We start from the raw sequence: 21,110 nt of genomic DNA, 5'->3' as shown, positions 1-21,110 counted from the left end.
CTTAAAAGAGAATAATACTACAGATATACATTCCTTTAAGCAAAATTCCAAAATCCAAAAGAGCTCTGAAAAAAAAAAATTGAGCTTTTCCATAACTTCCTTGGCAGTCAAACCTGCCATGAGAGGATATGAACGTCTTCTTTACTTACTTGGATAGCACCTAAGTTTCACAGCCAAAACTTAATGTGATGACAGAGTGCTGGCCCAGAAGAACCTAGGGAACAGGGCTTATGGCTAGAAAATGTATTCATGAGAAGAATTAGTGTATCTCTCCTTCCTCAATAGATTTTCTGTCTTTCAGTGGATTTTATTTGCCTTAAGGTTTTAGGATTCCAGCCTATGACCAGCATGATTTCTCCCCAGGAGTCAGGAACTGTATTTTTTTGTCTCATAACACATCATCCAGCCGAGTCACTCAATAAACCAGCTGAGTCACTCCTTCTGGCAGGAAATGTAAAGCAAGTGCAGGAGGGAATTAGCAATTTATCTCATTCACAAAACCAAAGTTGGAGCCAGCCATTTTGATCTTGGCCATGAATTGTTCCATTTGGCTACTGAGAATAATATGCCCACTTCCTCCTTGATCATGAATTTGGAGGTTACCTGAACAAACAATACAAGTTTCCAGACATGGATAGAAAGAAAATCGCTCCTTTTGCATTCACTTTCTATCTATGCATGTTGTGACTTCTGTGGAGTCATGATTACTGTCTTTAAAGGCCCGAGAGATATGGAATAAGGTGTGTGCATATCAATATGACTATTCACCTTGGCAATGAGATTGGCACTGCTTCCACCCAAATACAAACAGAAAGAAAAAAATGGGAAAGAGAACAGGTTTCAATTAACCAAGATAAGGTAGATCAACATTCAAAGAACGACATTCTTGCATCTGTAGAGAAAAACTAAACACAATGCGGGCTCCCCATCCTTCTAGGATACCCTGACCCTCTTGTTGCTGAAATCCTCCTGCCAGGAGTAAAGACTACACACACAACCCCAACCATCGGCTGGAAGCACATTTCTAAAGCCTCTGTATTCAGGACGCAGGCTTCGCTTACCTGGGGCGGTTTTATAGCATGAGGCTCTGGAGGGCAGCGATGGGGCGTTCTTGGCCCTGGGGCTCGGTGTGCTCTGCAAGACCTGTCTCTGCCGCTTTAGCTCCTCTTCCCTTTCCTGGGCTGCTCGGATCTCTTCTTCAATCATGGACAAAGTCCGCTGTTTCCTTGACCTCAACTTGAAGGGCCCAACCATCACATCAGATTCTTGAGTAGCCAGGAGGGAAGCTGTGCTTCTCAGCTCAGCTGCCTCTGAGTACTTGCTGAAATAGCCTCCTTCTGGAGGTCTGGTCTCCTCCATGTTGACTGGGCCACTGGGCTGCACGGCCCCAGGTGACTGGCCGGGCCCCCTCTCCCTGAGAGCCCTGTCCTCGGCAGGCAAGATCTTTGGTTTGACATCCCTTTTCTCTTGCACAGGAGAGGACACCTGAGGTGGGGCAAACATGCCTCGAGGCTTTTGGGATCCAGAAGCCCTGGCCTCAGCTTCCTCTAGAGTTGCTTCAGGTCCCTGGGATACGGCCTCCTCTTTGCTGGTTTGGGACCCAGCCTTGTCTGCTTGCTCAGCTATGGCTTGTTGAATGGCATTTTGTACTAGGAGCCCAGCCTGATATTCTAAGGGGTCATCAACGGATGGAGAGTCTGCCAGGGTGGAGGAAGGAGAATAGAAACCATGGTCGCTGAAGGACTTGGAGACCCCTTCTCGGCCTTCTGAGGGGTTGTCTGTCTGCGGAGTGTGAGGCAGAGAGAAGTCAGCCAGTGAGTTTTCCTGGAGGGCGTTGGGAGTCTCATTGGAGGCCCCGCTGTCGCTGATGTTGTCCATGCTGAAGTCATTGGACAGGCTCTCCAGCACCGTGGTGTCCTGCGATCTAACCGATAACTCATCCAAACCTGAGTCGAGCTCTTCTTGGGTCAAAGAGACATTGACTGATCTTGAAAACTGATCCAGAATGCCATGTTCATCATCCTTGACCACGGTGAGGACCGCCCGGGCGCTGGTGAACTCTCCGTCCTCTGCCCACAGTTTGGCTAAGGGACCCCGCTTGGAGGGCTCGCTGTAAGGTCCTTCCTTTCCCTGAGGGGCTGTGCTGCCTGGGCCTCCTCCTGTTGTCTGGCTCTCAGAAAGCACACACGGCACTTTCTGCCCCTTTGCCACCGATGGGCCGTTGTCTTCTGGAGATCCCCCCATAGAAGCTGGCCGAAGGATGGTTGGTGGTTTGTCTGAGTGGATGGAGCCCAAAGGCCTGTAGAAAGGCTTGATGGAGAACAGCCTGGGTGCGCTCTGGCCCTTGGCCACTGTTTGCCTGGAATTATCCATCTGCTGGAACTGCTTGCGCGCTGCAGAGAAATCTATCTGCTCTGTGACAATGGCCTCCTTGGTGTGTTCAGTCCCACCCGAACGGTCAAGAGAGGAAGCAGGGGCTGCACAGAGCTGTGGCTGCTGCTGCTGCTGCTGCTGCTGCTGCTGCTGCTGCTGCTGCAGCTGCTGCTGCTCCTGCTGTGCCCTTCTCTCCTTGCGCTCCTTGTACTTCTTGTGCGACTCCAGATGTTCCTCGTCCAGCTGTTCCTCGAGGGTTTTTTCCTGGGGAGGATTCCACCATTTAGCTGCAATGCCAGGATTCTTCTTGACCGCTTGACTCCGGATGAGCTCTCTGCGCTCCTTCTCCAGCTCCAGCATCTCTTCAGAGGGCCTGACTTTGCGGACGCAGTATTGCTCCTTCACATGTTCGTCTTCCTCGAAGAGCTTCGAGGGTTTCTTGTCCTCGTGGAAAGCACGCAGCTCAAACTTGGCCTCCTTCTTGAGCGTGGTAAGTGTGAGTTCCCCATCGCGGGAAGAACAGCGGGAGCTGGTGGAAGAGCTGGGGCTCGCAGGGGCCTGCAGGCTGTCTCCTAGGGGTAGGTCCGGGGTGTGACCGTTTGCTCGTTCTGCCTCTGCCATGGTGTCCGAGGGGCTTCTACTGAGTTCAATGTGAGGAGGAGCTGGCCTGCCAGCTGCTCTCTCTGCAGGTTCTGGTTGGGTGGCTTCGTGGGCAGGTGGGCCTAGGCTGCCCACCAGGATCGCTGCACCGGGCTCTGGGGAAGAGGTTCCGTTGTAGGTTCCATCCACAGCAGAGTCACAGCAGTTGGCCTCCAGCACTTCGTCTAGATATTGGATCTCCCTGGCCACATCATTCTCCAGGGACTCGTGGTGGTCGGGGAGGAGGCCATTGTGCGAGGGTGAATAGAAAGGAGAGGAGCGGTCTGTGGAGTGGAGGGTAGAAGTGACTCCAGAAACGCTTTTACATTCTGTAACAGACACCTCAATTTCCATGTTTTTGTGATCTGGGGGAAGAGCGCTGGTGGCGGGTGCCAGGAGATTGGCAGTGCAGTTGTCTCTCGCGTTCCTTAGTAGGAGATCATCCTGGGAAAGCTGGGGTGGCTTCTGAAATAAAGACAAAACAAAAGCCAGGTTACATGGTACCTCGCTCATGGATGTGAAAGCTGAGAAATTTGCTCACAACCAATAGGAAGAAAGTCTGGAAACAATAATGGTCCTTTGAATGATAACAGTATTTTTAAAATAATAATTCCTTTTCTGGGGTGTGTGTGTGTGCGTGCGCATGCACCAGTACTGGGGCTTGAACTCAGGGCTCTGTAGTCTCATTTAATTTTTTGCTAGTAGTCTACCACCTGAGTCACACCTCTTCTTCTGGCTTTTTGCTGGATAACTGGATGTGGGTCTGATGGATTTGTCTACCCAAATTGGCTTTGAATCTCAATCCTAGGTCTCAGCCTCCTAAGGAGCCAGAATAACAGGTACGAGCCACCAGTGCCTGGCTTGATAACCCCTTCCAATAATTCTGTAAATACTCATTTTGTATGGGAACATGTGCCTAACTCTCTCCCAAGTTTACAGATTCCATTGTGTGTATGAATGGTCAATGGACACTAGTTCTTTTTAATTTTTTTTGTCTTCCAGAATAGAATATACGTAATGTGCAAAATACTTCACAGCAAACTACCACAGACTTTCTAAGACTATTTATGTGTCCCCCAACTATAAAAAGAGGTCCTTTTATATGAATGATTCTTCTAAAAGAAAAAATTAGATTCTCTGCCAGATGTGATGCAAGGAACTTTTGGAAAAAAATCTTTCCACAATAACATGCTGAAAAACAGTACACCCTTTCAGCCACCTCTAAAAGCTACAGTACCCCATTACCATGGCTGTAATTGACCATGTGCACTATAAACACTATAACCAAAGCTACTGACTGTGCACTTCGGTCCTCCAGGACTGCATCAAAACAATACTCCTTAGTTACAAGTTGCTTTGAAAAGATAGTGGCCAACAGTTCCTTCCTTCTATGTTTAAAAAAAAATGTTCTCTATGTGATATTCCCATTTGTGATTAAGTAAGAATGTTACCTACACCTCATAATTTATTCAACTATTTGCTTGTTTTTTATGTATGGCTTTATTGTTTTGTTTTGCTTGCTTTACTACTGGAATGTACAGACCAACAGAAAGAGACACACAGTGAGATTCAAGGTGAGAGCCTGGTTGCCTGAGGCGACCCCATGTCCAGCTTCACCCCACTAGTCAATTATTGCTAATGCTTGTGAGAATAGCTGAACTTGTCCACTAGCCCTTTGAACGTTGGGAAGAGAAAGAGAATCTGGAAGATAGCAGGAAAATGCTGGGAGTGAAATGTGGTTAAAAATCTCTTTTCTAGCTAGATGTCTATGGATCACATTTGTAATCCTAGCTATATCTGAGGACCTCAGTTTAGCAAGACCAACAAATCTGAGACACTTTCATCTCCAACTAAACCAACAAAAAGCCCTCAGTGGAGCTATTGCTCAAGTGGTAAATCATCAGCCTTGAGCAAAAGGGAGAAGAAGGGACAGTGCCCATCTAGACCCTGTGTTCACACACACACACACAAAACACACATACACACACACACACACACACACACACACACACACACACACACACACCATTCTACTGGAACATTTTGGAACAGCTGGAGGGAAAAAAGGGGCAATGTAATATTAAAGGAAGCTAGAAGGCAAATAATTCCATATTTCATTTATTCACTAATCCCTTTATGCTGGAAGCTTATTATGCAGAGCCACGATAAAATCTGCATCAACAATAAACCCCAGACCACAAACCAGGCTGGGCTTCCTATGCTTCCCACAAGCACAAATCTACCCTAGAGTTGTTTTAGAACTTGCCTCTATTTTTTTTTTAGTTTTTTTTTTTTAATTTTTTATCATGAAAATACTGTACAGGAGTTACAATTACATGGGCAAGATAATGAGTACATTTCTTATCAAGCAGTGTTGCTTCCTCCTTTGTTTCCCCTTCCTATCCCTTCGCATATCCTGCCCCCCCCCATATTCTCCTCCTCCCCCTCCCCTGGCAAAATTGTAAAGTTCGTTTTTAAAGATAACGATTTGCACATCTCATTGTTGCAATGAGTCCACCTGTATCCCTATTTAAAAGATTTGTTTTTTTCCCTTCCCCTCCACAAATTATATCAACCTCAAATACAGTGAAAGCAGAGGTTATATCGTGGGGGAGGGACACACAAAGCAACAAAGAAATACGCTTATAAATGATGCTGGAGGGGATGTGGACAGAGGGGAACCTTACTGCATTGTTGGTGGGAGTGTAAACTGTTCAACCACTTTGGAAAGTAGTATGGAGGTTCCTCAAAAGACTCCACATAGAGCTCCCCTATGACCCAGCAATCCCATTTTTGGGCATTTACCTGAATGATCACAAACAAGACCACACTAAAGCTACCAGCACGACTATATTTATTGCAGCATTATTTACCATAGCTAAGATATGGAACCAACCCAGATGCCCCTCAGTAGATGAATGGATCAAGAAAATGTGGTATATATACACAATGGAATTCTATGCCTCCATCAGAAAGAATGACATTGCCCCATTTGTTAGGAAATGGAAAGACTTGGACAAAATTATACTAAGTGAAGTAAGCCAGGCCCAACGAAACGTAGGCCCCATGGTTTCCCTTATTTGTAATAGCTAGTATATGTCTGAGTCAAGCAGAAAAGGTCAGATATGTTGATGTTAGGTGAAATGAACCCCAAGATAAGTATTCAAATGTTTTTTACTTTCATGCGATTGTTTCTAACATATTTATACGATTATTTCTTTGCCTCTATCTATTTGTGTCTTGCTGCTAATCACAGAGACAGCTTGCGTAGGTCTCCCACGAATCTGTGGAGAATCCTTTCTGCTACCATATATCACCCCTGTCTGTTTCTCAGTTCAAGTGTCACAGTTCAAGTATTCCATAGCAGACAAGCAGATTCATTGCCAGATCTTTCTGTTTTGGACTAAAAAACTATATCCTCTTTTCAAAGCATACTTTTTGAACTTGAAACATCTGTTTGGATGCAATCTTAAGAGAATCTGGAAGAGCATTTGACAGTACATTTTTGCCAAATCAAAAACCACTGCCTTTGAGTCAGAAATGATCATCAGCACTACATCTTTTGGGGTCTGCCAGACCAAGATTTTTGAACATGTCAGTTGCTGATTAAAAATCAAAAGTTTGCACTGGGGGCCAGTGGCTCATGCCTATTTGGAGACTGAGATCAGAAAATGGAGGCTCAAAGCCAGCCTGGGCAGGAAAGCTCATGAGATTCTGATCTTTGATCAACCACTAAAAATGCTGAAAGCAGAGTTATGACTCAAGGGGCAGAGTACCAGTGTCTAGGCCTTGAGTTCAAGCCCTTAGTACTAGCATAAAATAAAAATAGAATAAATCGTAAGTTCGGGGGTCCAGTGAAACATGAGATGGCTTCCTTTAAATCTGGACACTACAAGGCACAATCAAGAAAGCAGTTCTCCTTCCTGTAAGGTTTAATTCTGTTCTTTCCAATAATTCACAAATTTCTTCCTAACACTCAATTCCAACTTCAGGCAGCAGCTGCTCTAATACCCTTATCAACTGTTTATGCAGAGATGAACAACTCTTCCTTACTCAATCAAAAGGTTTGAGTTTTGGGGAGGTTAGATAACAATTATAACACAAGAAGAACCATTTCCCAGGTTTTACTCTCAGGAAAAAGAATTCAAATTCCTGGGGCTAGGTAGGTGGCTCAATGGTAGAGTGCTTGCCTTGTATGCACGAGGCCCTGGGTTCAATTCCTCAGCACCACATAAGCAGAAAAGGCTGTAAGTGGCACTGTGGCTCAAGTGGTAGAGTGCTCACCTTGTGTTGAAGAGCTGAGGGACAGTGGCCAGGCCCAGAGTTCAGGCCCTACGACCAGCAAAAAACAAAACAAAACAACAACAACAACAAAAAACTCTCAAATTCCTACAGAGTAGGCCAGATGAATCAAAGTCATTACTAAGTACCAAATGGTAAATGGAAATGAGCTGGGAATATGGAATCAGCCTGAATTTGGCAAGAGTCTAGGCTTAGTATCATTACATGACATCTCGTTTAAAGCAATCCATACTTACTGTTACACCTTTGAAGAGAAAACCTGAATTTTTCTCCATCAGATAGGGTGAACTGATTCTGCAGTCAGATAAAAATATACACTCATTTAACTGGGAAGTTCTTTCTGGAAATAAGTTATCTCCATTTTTTTTTCAGAGGAAGATGTGAAAGAATCACCAAATTGGGTTTTCTAAGATCAAAGAAAATCAGAGTGCAACCCCCCCCCAAAAAAAATGGGTGTGGGGGGGCCCCTCTGTGGGCAATCTCTGCGATGCCCAGTCAGCCCTCCAGGGGGAGCCCTAATACCACAGTACATGAATATCTCCTGCCACAGGTGTCCCAGAATAGCTAACAGCTAGTTAGGGTGTCTACAATGTTCTCGGAAACGTTTGGACAGAGACTATATAACACAGCTGTGTGTTTCTGAAATTAGTTTAAATTATATTCCAAGGGCAGGCAGATGGCCATCCAAACCGGAAACACACCCTCAAAGAGCAGTCAACTAAGGTGTCATCAGAAATCCCACGCTCCACAGGTGGTGTTCTGTAGTACTTCAGCTCCCTTTTAACTCCTGCAGAACCCTGAAGCTTTGCTGACTAACATAATGAAAGTGAGAAATGGGTTTTCTTGGGTGAACTTAGCGCCTTGTCCATTAGCAATAATGAATGATAGAACTGGGTGAGCTTGGGGGAGTTCACTTGTGAGCATTGGAGATTTTCCCCATACCAGGCTTGTACCACACAGGCTGGGGTTTGAGAATTAACAGTTCTGTTTCCCAAGGACTTTCAGGGAAGCAGAATACTGTCTCCACTCAGAGTGGGGTAAAATTTGAGACCTCTGAGGGGTTACCAGAAATGCTTTTATGTGTCTTGTTACAAATGTTTGAGCAAATTAGCAAAGTTTAATTCACAGCTTAAGAGCCCATGGTCTCCTTTCTTGACTTAGATGATGTCGAAAATGGAGTGCTAGGAACAGAATCTATTCCTAATAATATAAATATTGGTGAGAGTTAAACTGGGGAGAGGGAAATGGATGTTAAAAGTACTGTGTAAATTGTAAAATGGTTGATATAAATGGAGGGGAGGGAATGGATGCTAAAAGTATTGTGTAAATTATACAATAGTTAATACAAATATATATTACTGTTAAGGGCTTTTTACACTGAGCTGTAAATGACTAACATTAAATTCTTTCTGGGAAGAATAGCTTGAATTTCTTTTTTCTTTTTCTTTTTTTTTTTTTGGCCAGTCCTGGGGCTTTAACTCAGGGCCTGTGCACTGTCTCTGTGCTTCTTTTGTTCAAGGGTAGCATAGCACTCTATCACTTGAGCCACAGTCACTTCTGGCTTTTTCTGTGTATGTGGTACTGAGGAATCGAACCCAGGGCTTCATACATGTTAGGTAAGCACTCTACCACTAGGCCACATTCCCAGCCCCATTTGAAATTTCTTTTGGAGAAAGGACAGCAGATGATGTTTGACTTGTTGTTTAAGAAGAAAAGCAAAGAACGTGAGAAGATTTTTTTTAATGAAAAAAAAAAAAAAAAACAACCCTAGGAAAGACAAACAGTCAGCTCTTCAGGTACCTCTCAGCTCTCTATCTTTTCCCACTACAGCAATATAATAAAGGTGAATTTTAGTTGAAGCTACACAAAAGCAAACAAAATAATTTCATCAAATGCCCTTAAAAGTTAATTCCTGGGGATGCAAAAGAATGGCAAATCAAGAACCTTCCCCAGGACCAGGGTGGAGTTCAGTGGTACAGCATTTGCCTAGTATGTGAGAAACCCTAGATTTGATCCCTAGCACCACAAACAAACAACATACCTGTCTGGACTCTCATCACATAGCAAATACAGGTGGGACATACATGTATGAAAGACTCAGGCAGCCACATAAGTGTCTGAGCCAAGAAAGTAATGCAGCAAGCCTGTCCTCAGAACACACCAGGAGGTATCATGTCCCAATTTAATTGGTGGCATCTTTCTAACCATTCTACAGTACATGTACATTCATATTCTCAGCTGACACAAGAAATCAGGGACCCTCCATTAAGTGGCACAGGCCAGGATATTACTGCAGTTTCTAAACCTTTAGAGTAAGGGGCAAATAGAGGGACTTCTCTTCCTGATTACATATGGCTAGTTAAGGAGCAGCACAGTTCTTAATTTTAATCCTAATATGTTAAAAAGGATTCCCAACTATAGAAGGCTTACAGAGTGACAGGGGAAAACTTGAAAAGAATGAATGGATTGAAAGAATATTTGGGCTTCAAGGTTTGGGACTTTTTTTTTTTTTTTAATAATTAACTCTTTCAAATCTCTACAGGTGAGATCATACTCAGATTTGGTTTTAAAAGTCAATGATTCAGACTGGTACAAAGTCTGACCTCCTAGAGACTCACAGTCTGCCTCTTTCTTGGCAATCTCCCTGTCAGGACCTCCAGGCTGAAGAGCTGAGTTGTGCATAGTTAGAGGTCCCAGCACAGAACTGGGGCCTCTGCTCCTTCCCCACCAACTTCCCAGAGGTGAAACATGAAGATTTCCATGGCTTAGTGGAGGAAAGGGCTGGGACTCACCACCAATACTAGTCAATGGCAAAGTGAGATTCTAGAACCCTGTTTTGTTTACATAGAAAACACAGCTTTGGGGCCCTGATCTGTGCCCAGCTGATCAATGAATGGACATCAATGTGCTCTTTCAACCTGGGTGTGCTGCTTGAAGGAAGTGTATTTCCCTTATTAGCAAGTCTGCCAGTAGGCAGGTGTCCTTCACCTCAAGGACAGAGGGAAGTTGAAGTTCTAACCACTTCTAATGCCTGCTCTGTTTACAGCGTCTCCTCTTCCTCCTCATCAGCACGACAACATCTCCTGCCCGTAACACCTCCCAGGCTCCTAACCTAAAATGCACAGTGACCCAAATTACTCCAACACCAGGCATCCGCTGCACAGCCAGGTTTCTCAGCTCCAAATAACCCCGATTACTTCCTACTGAAGCCATGACATTTAAATTTGGAAAAGTTTTTCCCCAGGTAATAGGTGACCTGAACCTTTAATCCAGTTATTTTTAAATTCCATAAAAAAAATGAACACTCAGTCTTGGCCTAGGAACAAAGGCATGCTGTAAAAGTACTTTCTCCTAAGCTGGAAAATCAAAAATCATCTCTGCCTGCCCTTCTTATTCTGCCTCTGTTGTATAAGTAAGGTGTGCAGTAGGTACAGCACCATTGCTATACAGCAAAGAACTTTTTCTCCAGCCATGTGTAGCTGTCTCCAGAGTTGTTCTTCCCGATCTCTTCCAACCAATACATCTCTCCATGACAAGGCCCACAGAAGGAAGCACTGATAACCTGGCTGCGGTTGATGCAGCACAAGGACCTGCTCATCAGGCTTGGAGGAACCAGACAGAGCGACAGACTGGAGGGTCTGGCCCTATTACTGAGCCCAAGCACCATCCTGCAATCCTGCCTTCAACTCACAAGCAGAGCGACACGCCCTATGCTGGGACCCTGGCCTGTCCTCAGAGCTCAGTGATGGCCACTCCCCAGCCAGGAGCTCACATAGCAACAAATGGCCCAAGTGGAAGGCAGTGCCGTGTTGGCGGCTGGGTGAAGAGAGATTCTAGCTTCACTCAACCCTACTAAGTGGGACAGGCTGAAGGGTATGGATGGAATGAAAGCTGGACCCAGTCACCTTTCTGATCTGGGGGCTTCAACTCCTAGAACACTCCCTGATGAAGAAGGCAGGCTAAACAAGAGATTGGGGCTCTGGGTAGCTAAGTCCACCCTCCTCTGAAAGCACAGCATACCCAACATCCTCCTTCAGGTTCTGCTGGATGGGGGGAGTGGGGAGGGAGCACATGGGAGAGGCTATAACCTGGGCTACATTCCAGGTCTAGACAGCCTTTCCTCTCCCACCCCCCAGCAGGGCTGCTTCCTGCAAGAACTAGGGGTCTGTGTTGACTGTGGGAAACAAGACACCCTTCCCCCTACCTCCCAACCCCCCAGCCTCAGCCGTGACAGAGGCCAGAGCCCCCTCCTCCATGAAGACAGGCAGGCTGCCAGGCTTCAGACCCCACGCCTTCTAGGGTCAGGCTAAATTTAAACCAGGCGGACTCAGGTCAATGTTATGACCCCTGAAAGGGGTGAATGTTAACAATGCCCCTCCCGTGGACAGGAAGCCATGACTTGACAGCCCGATGTAGCAGGGGAGGTGTATACTTCATAGTCCAAAGACCAAGAAGCACCATGAGCTATTCCTGCTGGCCTTTTCTTTGGAGAACTCACCAGCAGTCTGCTCTCCTCCTTGGCTTAAGCCTCAAGTCTGGCTCAAAAGGTGGCTAAAAGCACTAAGTGAATCCCTACATTAGGAAGGAGGTGTGTGTGTGTGTGTGTGTGTGTGTGTGTGTGTGTGTGTGTGTGTGTGTGTGTGTGTGTGTGTGTGTGTGTGTGCGCACGTGCACACGCACTTGTGCCTGTGTGGTGTGTCTCAGCTCACATCCCTGTGAAGGATGGCAGTCAACTTTTAAGGTATGAGGGAGACTTCCTACCACTACATTACCCCCCCCCCACCCCCCAGTCCTGCTGGAAAGCAACCAGCACAAATGCCCATCTGGAAAACGTTAAGGTGCCGTTTGATTAACACGTTTACAGCTTGGGCTTTCTGTGAAAGAAACTGGAGCTGTGTGGTGGGGATGGGAGGAAGGGAAGGGAGGACGCTGCTGCCTCTGCTGGGGCAGCGGGTGACAGGGCTGTTCTTTCCAACCCTAGGGAACCACTGCAAATAAAAACAACTGGGAGCTCCCAGCTCCTCTAAGTGAGGGGAGAAAGCAGCAAGCCCTCTGTCCCTCCCCAGTGTGGGGCACTCAGGGCTCTTGCTAGCTAGAATTTGCACAAAGGTCTCTTTCACTGAGACTACTTTGTAGTGGAGTCCCAGCTCTGGAATAAACGGAGGTCAAGGCCACCAAGGGAACCCAGGCCCCTGCAGCCTGAAATTTCTAGAGTAACGGAGTCTGCTGAAAACCAACATGAGCCGAGCTCTAGCTAGCTCTCTGTAACTTAGCTGCAGCCCTCTTGCCTTTAAACTAGCTCAGGATCTTGAGTTCATGAGAGGTCAATCCGTGCTGGTGGTAGAACACACAAAAAAAGCTGGGTAAGCCCTGTGGTCTCCTGAAGCCACTAGGTTGAGGTAGAGCCCAGAGGGTCGATATGTGAGGCTAGCTCTCTGAGCACGTGAACAGAGATGACTCTGGATGTCAGAAAACAACCGATGAAGAGCTCTTGCTATCCCCTGAGGAATTCCAAGGGAGGAAGCATTTCACATTGTCCCCAAGTCCTGGGGTGAATGTAGAGAGTCCCAGAACATGGACACAGACCTGTTGTAGACTTCAGCAAAAAAAAGTCTACTGAGCAAATACAAGATGATATCTTAGAAAGCTAGTCCCAGCATCCCGGGATGCCTTGGTGAGACAGATTTAGGTTCCAGAGAAGCCCCCAAGGCCTCCCTCAGGCTTGTCTTCAAAGCAATTCAGACAGCAGATGTCTTAGGTAGCTCAGTCCCACCAGAGCGGCCTCGGGTAGGGCTTCCTGCCTTCCAGTGGGAAAGTTAGGAGATTTGCCAAAAAGAAAAAAGTAGGAGGAGGAGGAAAAGGGAGGAGGAGGAGGAAGAGCAGGAGCAGGAGAAAGGGGAGGAGGAGAAGAAGAATCAGAAGGAGAATGAGAAAAGAACCCATCTGAGCTTAGCAGCCCACATTCCAATAGGTAAGCCTCCAGCGCCCATCATACCAGACTTTGAATCCCTTTCCTTGGGAAATTCAGACCTGAACAAAGACTTGTCTCCTTTCACATTAGAAAGAAAAGGCCAATAAATAAGTCCGCAGACGCAGCTTACCCTGCCCAGAGAGTTGGCCTCAAAGGTCTTCAGCCAGAATCGCTTCTTTCCCCCGACAGATCTAGTGCGTGCACTGGCCAGAACTGCACAAATTCCTTCCGATCCTCCTGACTGAAGACTGTGATGTCACTGCGGGCCCTCCCTCTGCTCCCTAAAAGGCCATTCATACCAAGAAGGACTTTAACCCCCTTCTAGGAGGCCTGGCCCCTCCCTAGCTGGCTGGGCCTGGGAGGGCAGTGGCTGAGACAACTCTGGCTGCCTTCAGTCAGGCTCAGGATCGAGCAGGGGAAAGACAGATGGACTTCTGTATAAGCCCCATATCCTCTTCTTGGAAATCTGGAGATGGGTTTTCTAGGACATTTAGGGAATTAATATCCCACTGATATAGAGGCTACCAAAAAAAAAAATCTGAAAGATGCTGGACACAATAGATTTCAGGATAGCTTCTTCTATTTCTACTTGGAGAAAGACAGTTAATATCTTATGGTAGTTGAGATCAGAAAGTAGCCAACTTTGCGTTTTACCCCACATTATCTCAAAAGCATTTTTATGTGATTTAATGTATGCAATTTAATTATGTGACTAATGTACAATGTATTTTATGTGTGTGAATATGCTGGTCCTAGGGGTTGAATTTAGGGCCTGGACACTGTCCCAGAGCTTTTTGCTCAAGGCTAGCCTCTACCACTTGACCCACAGTTCCACTTTGGGCTTTTTTGGTGCTTAAAGATAAGAGTCTCACCCTCTATACAGCATCTTTACAAAAAATAAATAAATTTAAAGGGGGTCTCAGCCCATTGTAACTCATGCCTGTAATCCTAGCTACTCAGGAGGCTGAGATCTGAGGATCACAGTTTCAAGCCAGCCTGGGCAGAAAAGTCCCTTTGAGATTCTTATTGCCAATTAATCACTCAAAATCTGGAAGTGGAACTATGACTCAAATGGTAGAGCGCTTGAGCAAAAGAGCTCAGGGACAATGCCTAGGCCTTGAGTTCAAGCCTCACAACCCACAAAATAAATAAATAAAGATATAAATAAAGATAAGATTCTCAAGGACTTTCCTGCCCAGGCTGTCTTTGAACCACAATCCTCAGATCTCAGCTTCCTGTGTAGCTAGGATTTCAGGTGTGAGACACTGGTACCTAGATAGTACAATGCATTTTAAATGGCTACAAGATGGTCCATGCCAATGTGGGAATTGCATTTGAAGCTGGCCATCTATGATCTACCCTCACCTATGATGGCTCCACATCCTTTTGCTATTTATTCATCAGTAGCCTTCAGCAACCAAGAAAACAGATCAGCCTTTGCTTTCATTAAAAGCATGAGGCTCACTAGCTTGTTCACTTCCAATTAGATCCCAGAACTACACATGGGCATCCACTAACTCCCAACCTTGCCCCCAGGTCCCATTTACCTCATTCTCTAGAGCACTTGTAACTTGGGTTCTAGCTGACTAGGAAGTCAGTTAGAATTCCAGGCCAATTCACGGTGATGTGCTCATTTTCATTTCTTTCTTTATGTGCCAATAGTGGGGCTTGAACTCGGAGCCTCACTCTCTTTTTTGCAGGAGGTTGGCACTCTACCACTTGAACTACACCTCCTCTCCCACTTGTGGCACTTTGCTGATGAACTGGAGATAAGAGCTTTATGTACTTTTCTACCCAGACTGTCTCTGAACCGCTATCCTTAGATCTCAGTTTCTGGAGTTGTAGGATTATAGGTGTGAATGAACCATGGTATCAGCCAAGAGTTCATTTTCTAGTAAGATCCTAAATAAGAATCTAAATAAGGAGACAAGATTGAAAGGACTTTGATTTATAGTAAACGGCTGGGACAGGATCCTAAATATTATGCAAGATGTGGGCCTGGGGCCTGAGGACAGCTGGCTTGGGTCCATTTGGGAACAATTTGATCTAGTCAAGTGGAGCCTAGATAGACATCAGCTCTTAGCAGGATTCCCCAATGGTCTGCAAGTTGCCAGGACCCTTCTGAATATATGCATCAAAGGAACAACTAAGAGTAGGATGTTTGTTTTTATTTTATTTTTTGCCTTAGAGGGCTGGCTGGTCTGGAACTTGCTGTGTAACGCAGGCTGAACTCAAACTCTCCATCCCCATACTCCCTTCTCCCCAGTGCTGATATTACAGTCTTTGTGCAACCATGCGTGGCTAGAGGGGGCTTCTTTTGAAAAGGAGACTGAAAGTGTACTCAACAAATGACATATTTCATATGCTGAAATTGATTTACAAGCAACAATGAGTTTTTTCAGTGACTGAACTAGTGGTACCAAGTCACCAGGGAGTTGTTTTGGAACACTGACTCTTATGTGGCTCTCTGGAATAATTGGAATGTTCTCCTGTGCAGCCAAAGGCATCTTAAGATGGCACTTAGCCCTCAAAAGTACAAGAGGTGGGAAAATCCCTAGGGGACATTGCTCTGCTTAAGCATGAAGAACGAGTAATGGGTACGGTGGTGTGTTCCTGTAGTCCTAACTACCCAAGAGGCTGAGGCAGGCTGATCCAATACTCCAACAGAGTCCCCAGAGAGAGTCAGAAGGGAATCTGACAGACACCTCTGTCACCTCAGCTCACCTTTATCTGTTACCCCCACCCCCACCAGCATAGGCTCTGAACTTGGGGGGTGGGTTGTCTGAGTTGATAAAAATAAATATGTACTGCCAGCTCATTTCTCCTGGGCTGTAACCTGATCTTTGGGTCCATCTCTGAGGGAAGCTTGCATTGAGAGAAATGGTTTGGAAACTAGCTTTTGTTGGCTAGGAAGCCAAGTATAATTTAGGAGCACCTAGCAAGTAGGTTTGATGACACTCAATATCATTATAACCAGCATTTAGTAAAGATCTATTACATACCTACTGAGTACAGGATAGATGCTCCATACCTTTACTGGGAGGGAGGGAGGAGAGAGGAAGACTGGGGGGGAGGAAGAAAGAGGAGGCCGGGAGGGAGGGAAAGAGGACTTTAGTGTCTTCCTCAATGAAGTGGTGCAGTACCAGTGCACCCTGTACTTAGAACTCTTGCAAATCAATAAGAAAAAGTTTCCCAGATTTTTCTTCCCAGGCTGGTTTCAAACTGTTAGATCACAGCCTCCGAAGTAGCTAGGATTACAGGTGTGAGGTACCTGCACCTGGCACAATAGAGCATGCTAGTTTTGACACTAACAAAAATAAACTTACACACCTATGTTTTTATTTATACATGTGCATACAGGTATGGGCATGTCTGCTTGTATTTGCAAACTGTTCCTGTAAAGAAATCTAAGGAACCGCTAAGAGAAGTTTTCTCTGAAACAAGGTGTAAGGGAGATGGATGCTAGGGGCTAAGCAGGTTTCTTTCCCTTCTATCCTTTTCTGCACCTCTTGAATTTCAACCGCATGCACAGACTAGCTTCTGAGAAGAGAACCGAGCACATAAAAATACAAATAGGTAGGTAGGCAAGTGCTAAAAGAAAATTGCCTTATGGTGGGCAATTAGGCATGTGGCAGTGATTACTTCTCCATGTGAAAGTCAAGGATACGGTGCATGCATCTGTACACAGTATTTATAGTGTTTGGAAGAATCCCATCATATTAACACATGGTTAACACCCAAGAATACGAATGGAGAAAATGCTTCAGGTGGAGACTATAATCTGTGTTTTATAAATGTCTGTATTGTTCAGCATGTTGCAATTAGAAAAGGGCTACCCATTAATAAATCAGTTACAGATTTTAAGTATGCTGAGACTTGACAAAGCCCAGGGCTTAGCATTTGCAAAACCTCTGGATCTCCATTTGTTAACTTCATGTCAAATTATGAGGCCTTCCTTCACTCAGCCATGATGAACAAGGTGCACCTAAGTTTGGCCTTCTCCAGAAAGTTTGTGCTTTCTTCTTTTTATTTTATTTCTTCTCTCCTTTATTTTGTAGTGGTGATTCCTGGGTTTGGGACATAGAATCTTAGAGCTAGAACCACACCCTTGGTAATTTTAGTAATTTTTCAGTTATCATTTTCCTTTTTTTTTTTTTTTTTTTGCCCCAGACTGGCCTTAGACTGTGTTCTTCTTATGCCTTTTCATATAACTGGAATTACACATGTATTACTACAACACCCAGCTTGTTAGGATGGAGTCTTGCTAACTTCTTGTCTCAGTTGGCCTCAAACTACAATCCTCTGGATTGCTACCTCCAGAGTAACTAGAATTACAGTCTTGGGTCACCACAGCCAGCACTAAGTTGTGCATACAATAAGCTGCTCATTCCCAGAAAAAGTGGTGAAATACTTGGTGAGTAACCAGATTCCTCCCTGGGAGTCAAATGTCACAGAATTTCATGAACTATGTCACAGAAAAGATTATGTCACCAGAAACCCCAAATTAGTTTCCCAACATCTGATCATCCAAGTAGAGAGGAAAGAAAACTTGAAAGTTTATTACTCTAAATAAATGAACTTTATTAAAAAGTAAAAAAGTTAACTTTATTATTCCAACAATTTCTCCATCTAATATACGTGTATAATCTAATAAAATCTAATAACCTCTCCATTTGCCTACAACACACACACACACACACACACACACACACACACACATACACACACATTCAATGAATTGGAGTAATTATTTTTAAAGGCTTTCAGAAAGTTTGAGGAAAGTTTTGAACATAATATTTGGGGTTGTTAAATCTAGTCTTTCTTTTTCGTGTGCGTTCTAGTACTAGAGTTTGGATTCAGGGCCTCTTACTTTCATATGGGTTTTTTTTGCCCCTTCAGGGCTGGCACTCTACTACGTGAACCATGTCTCCACTTCCTGCTTTTTGTTAGTTAATTGGAGGTAAGCATAGACTTTTTCTGCCCAGGCTGGCTCTGACCCATGATCCTCAGATTTCAGGAGTAGCTAGGATTATAGGCCCTAAATCAAGGGCTAAATCTAATCTGCTGTTAGCAAACACCAGGGCCATTTGTGATTAACATTCAGAGAGAATGTGCGTGTAGGCACTCTTACTGTGGGTCACCCAGTTCCTGGCCTTTGGGCAGGGCCTGAAGGCTCTGAGGTCATCCAGGAGACTCAGATTGAAACCAGCAAGGAAACTGGGCAGGCAGGAAGTATTAATGGCAAACTTTTGCTTCTTCAAGACAGTATTGCCAATTCCAGAAAAGAAATCTATCAAAGTGTCAGTTAAGTGAAATGCCTGGTAGCTTCTAGCACTTTAATAAATGGATTTTCCACTGTCCAGTGGAAAAAGTTTCTTCTTAATTCAATCAATCAGCTGTCTACTGATTGCAAGGAAATGGATGGAAGGTTCTAGAAAGTTTAAGATTACTGAGGACACAAGCAAGCATCACCATGAACTGCTACGCACTCTGAATTCAGAACAGCCGCTGGTTGAGTTTCTTCAAAAGCACAAAAAGCATGTGTGAAGTCAGATTGTACAGTAAACAGATCTAGGATCTAACTCATTCCAACATGAGCTGTCAGGAAAAGAAAATCCTTGGAAAGTCCAAATGTATGTCTGGGGGTGTTGCTCCAAGAGGATTGAGTAGGGGGTCTGAATCAGTACTGGCACTGGGGGTTCCAGACTGATGAAGGCCAGACACACAGCCATGGAGCAAACAGAGAAGCTTCAAGCCAAGGCCCTTCCAAAGCTATGACTGTCATCTCCTGTAGCTAGATGCCATTTTGGACACAGGATTTGAAGCCCAGTACTTGAGGTATACCAGTAAATCAAACAAAAAAGATAGGTACTACTGGCACTGGTGGCTCACGCCTGTAATCCAAGCTACTGATGAGGCTGACATCTCAGTGCTGCAGTTCAAAGCCAGCCCAGGCAGGAAAGTCTGTGAGACTCTTATTTCCAATAAACCACCAGAAAACTGGAAGTGGCACTGTGGCTCAAAGTGGTAGAGTGCTAACTTTGAGCAGAAAAGCTCGGGGGCAGTACTTAAGCCCTGAGTTCAAGCCTCATGATCACCACCACCACCAACAAAAGGTAGGTGCCTTTGCTTGCTAGGACCTGACACCAGTTCTGATCCCAGGTTTACTCCAGTCCAGAAGGAGCACCAGGAATCTGACATCTCTCAAATTCAGCCAGGCTAGGTCTGCCAGGCTGTAACACTGGAAAGAGGGACACTCAGCTCTAAGGACAGCCAAGGCCCAGTCACCTGCTTCCGTCCACTGCTTTTGTGCTTCTGAATGCCAGGAAGGAAGCTCTTTGCAGGAGAAGAAAGGCAGCAATTTCTCTATCCACAAAGGGGACACATGGTCAACACAAGCACAGTGGCAGGGCAAGCGGTGGAGTCACGGAAGCAGCTTGGATTCTTTTTCCTTTCCCTTCATGGCAGCACCACCTGGCCCCGAGCTACTCTAGTTTCTCAGCAACCTTGCCTGGCCGAAACATCCCAGGAGCAAAGACTATGTTTGAGAGAGCCAGTAAGTCATGTGGAAACAGGTTAAAGTCTGAAAAGCAGCATCAAGAAAGGGGTTCCTCCACAGCCCTGCTCCGTCCTGCTTACCCTCCGAGGACCCTTTGATCTGGGGCCACCTCATGCTGTTTTGCTAACTGGACTTAGATCCAAACTTCTGGTCCACATGCCTATGTGTGGTAAGGTGACGCAGTGGGAAGACCACCAGCCCAATAAAGAGGTCAGGGTTGGGACCTTCTGGTATTACCAGCTGACTGTGTGAGGGTGAGACTTGGGCTTTGCTTCTGTTAAACAGGTAGAATAATTACTGCTGTAGGTTCACTTGTGCCCCCTCAGTTCTATTTGTAATTTTTCTGGTGGTTAATTGGAGATCAGAATGTCTCACTGACTTTCCTGCCTGGGCTAGCTTCGAACCAGGATCCTCAGATCTCAGTCTCCTGAGTAGCTAGGGTTATAGGTATGAGCTGCTAACGTCCAGTGAGGCCGATGGCTGTATTCATAAGAGGCTCCTATGACCCTCTCTATGTGCTTTCTGCCTTAGCTTTGCAGACAACAGAAATGACAGGAAAGGTCATGATGCTTCAGTGAACACCTACTAATGTCCCTGGATATGTTTATCTCCATAAATCCTCCCAACAGCTCTGTGGATCCCTATCTTGCAGATGGCACCCGGGTAACACGGAGCTTAAGAATTTGACCCGAGACAGAAACAGGTAAACGTGGCAGAGTTGAGATCTAAGCCCTGGCCTGTCCAGCTCTCCAAAGCTCCCCTTAGGAAAGCACATCTTCACATCCTTTCTGCCTTCCCATGACACATGACGTGTCTTGGCTTGCTCATCCAAGAATGTGCTGGGAGCTCTTAGCAGCTCCCTCAGCTAAGGGGGATTTTTTTAAAGCTGGGCCTGCCATCCACCCCTCCTTAAGATGCCTGGAGTTCCACTTCTCCAACCCACTAGCTGAGCCTTCCACCAGTGAGTGCATGAGTGAGTGAGTTCTCTCCAGCTGAGTGGCTGCAAATCTCCAGACAGGGTCAAGGCCACTCACAATGTGTTTTTCTCTCATACCCAGGTTCCAACATAATAGCAGGGAGCCCCACACAGCCAGTCCATTCCGGATATGGGCCTGTCCCCAAACAAGTGGGCAGAAGGTGGGGGATCTAAGAACAGGAAAACACAGGGGCAGGAGAGAGGAGACTTCACTATTGCTGGAACACTATTAGCAAACATCTCAAGCTGTGAAGCTGTGAGGTGGTCACTGGAACGGAAAGGCTGATTGG

General features: G+C 45.5%; 1 protein-coding gene across 5 annotated transcripts in view; it reads right to left on the bottom strand.

Annotated features, from left to right (window-relative positions):
* The window catches only part of Palm2akap2 (PALM2 and AKAP2 fusion), a 428,099-nt gene that overhangs the window by 21,390 nt on the left and 385,599 nt on the right, over positions 1-21,110 (bottom strand). For all 5 annotated transcript variants that reach the window (XM_070011387.1, XM_070011397.1, XM_070011404.1 and 2 more), the window contains one exon: positions 1,062-3,477. In XM_070011387.1, coding sequence (XP_069867488.1) covers positions 1,062-3,477 — 2,416 coding nt within the window. The remainder of the gene's footprint in view (positions 1-1,061; positions 3,478-21,110) is intronic.

This window comes from Dipodomys merriami, unplaced genomic scaffold (genome assembly GCF_024711535.1).
Source record: "Dipodomys merriami isolate MVZ:Mamm:240054 unplaced genomic scaffold, mDipMer1.0.p SCAF_11, whole genome shotgun sequence".
NCBI classification, from domain to species: domain Eukaryota; kingdom Metazoa; phylum Chordata; class Mammalia; order Rodentia; family Heteromyidae; genus Dipodomys; species Dipodomys merriami.
The sequence above is the reverse complement of the archived record's forward strand: the minus strand, read 5'-3'. Positions and strand labels throughout refer to the sequence as shown.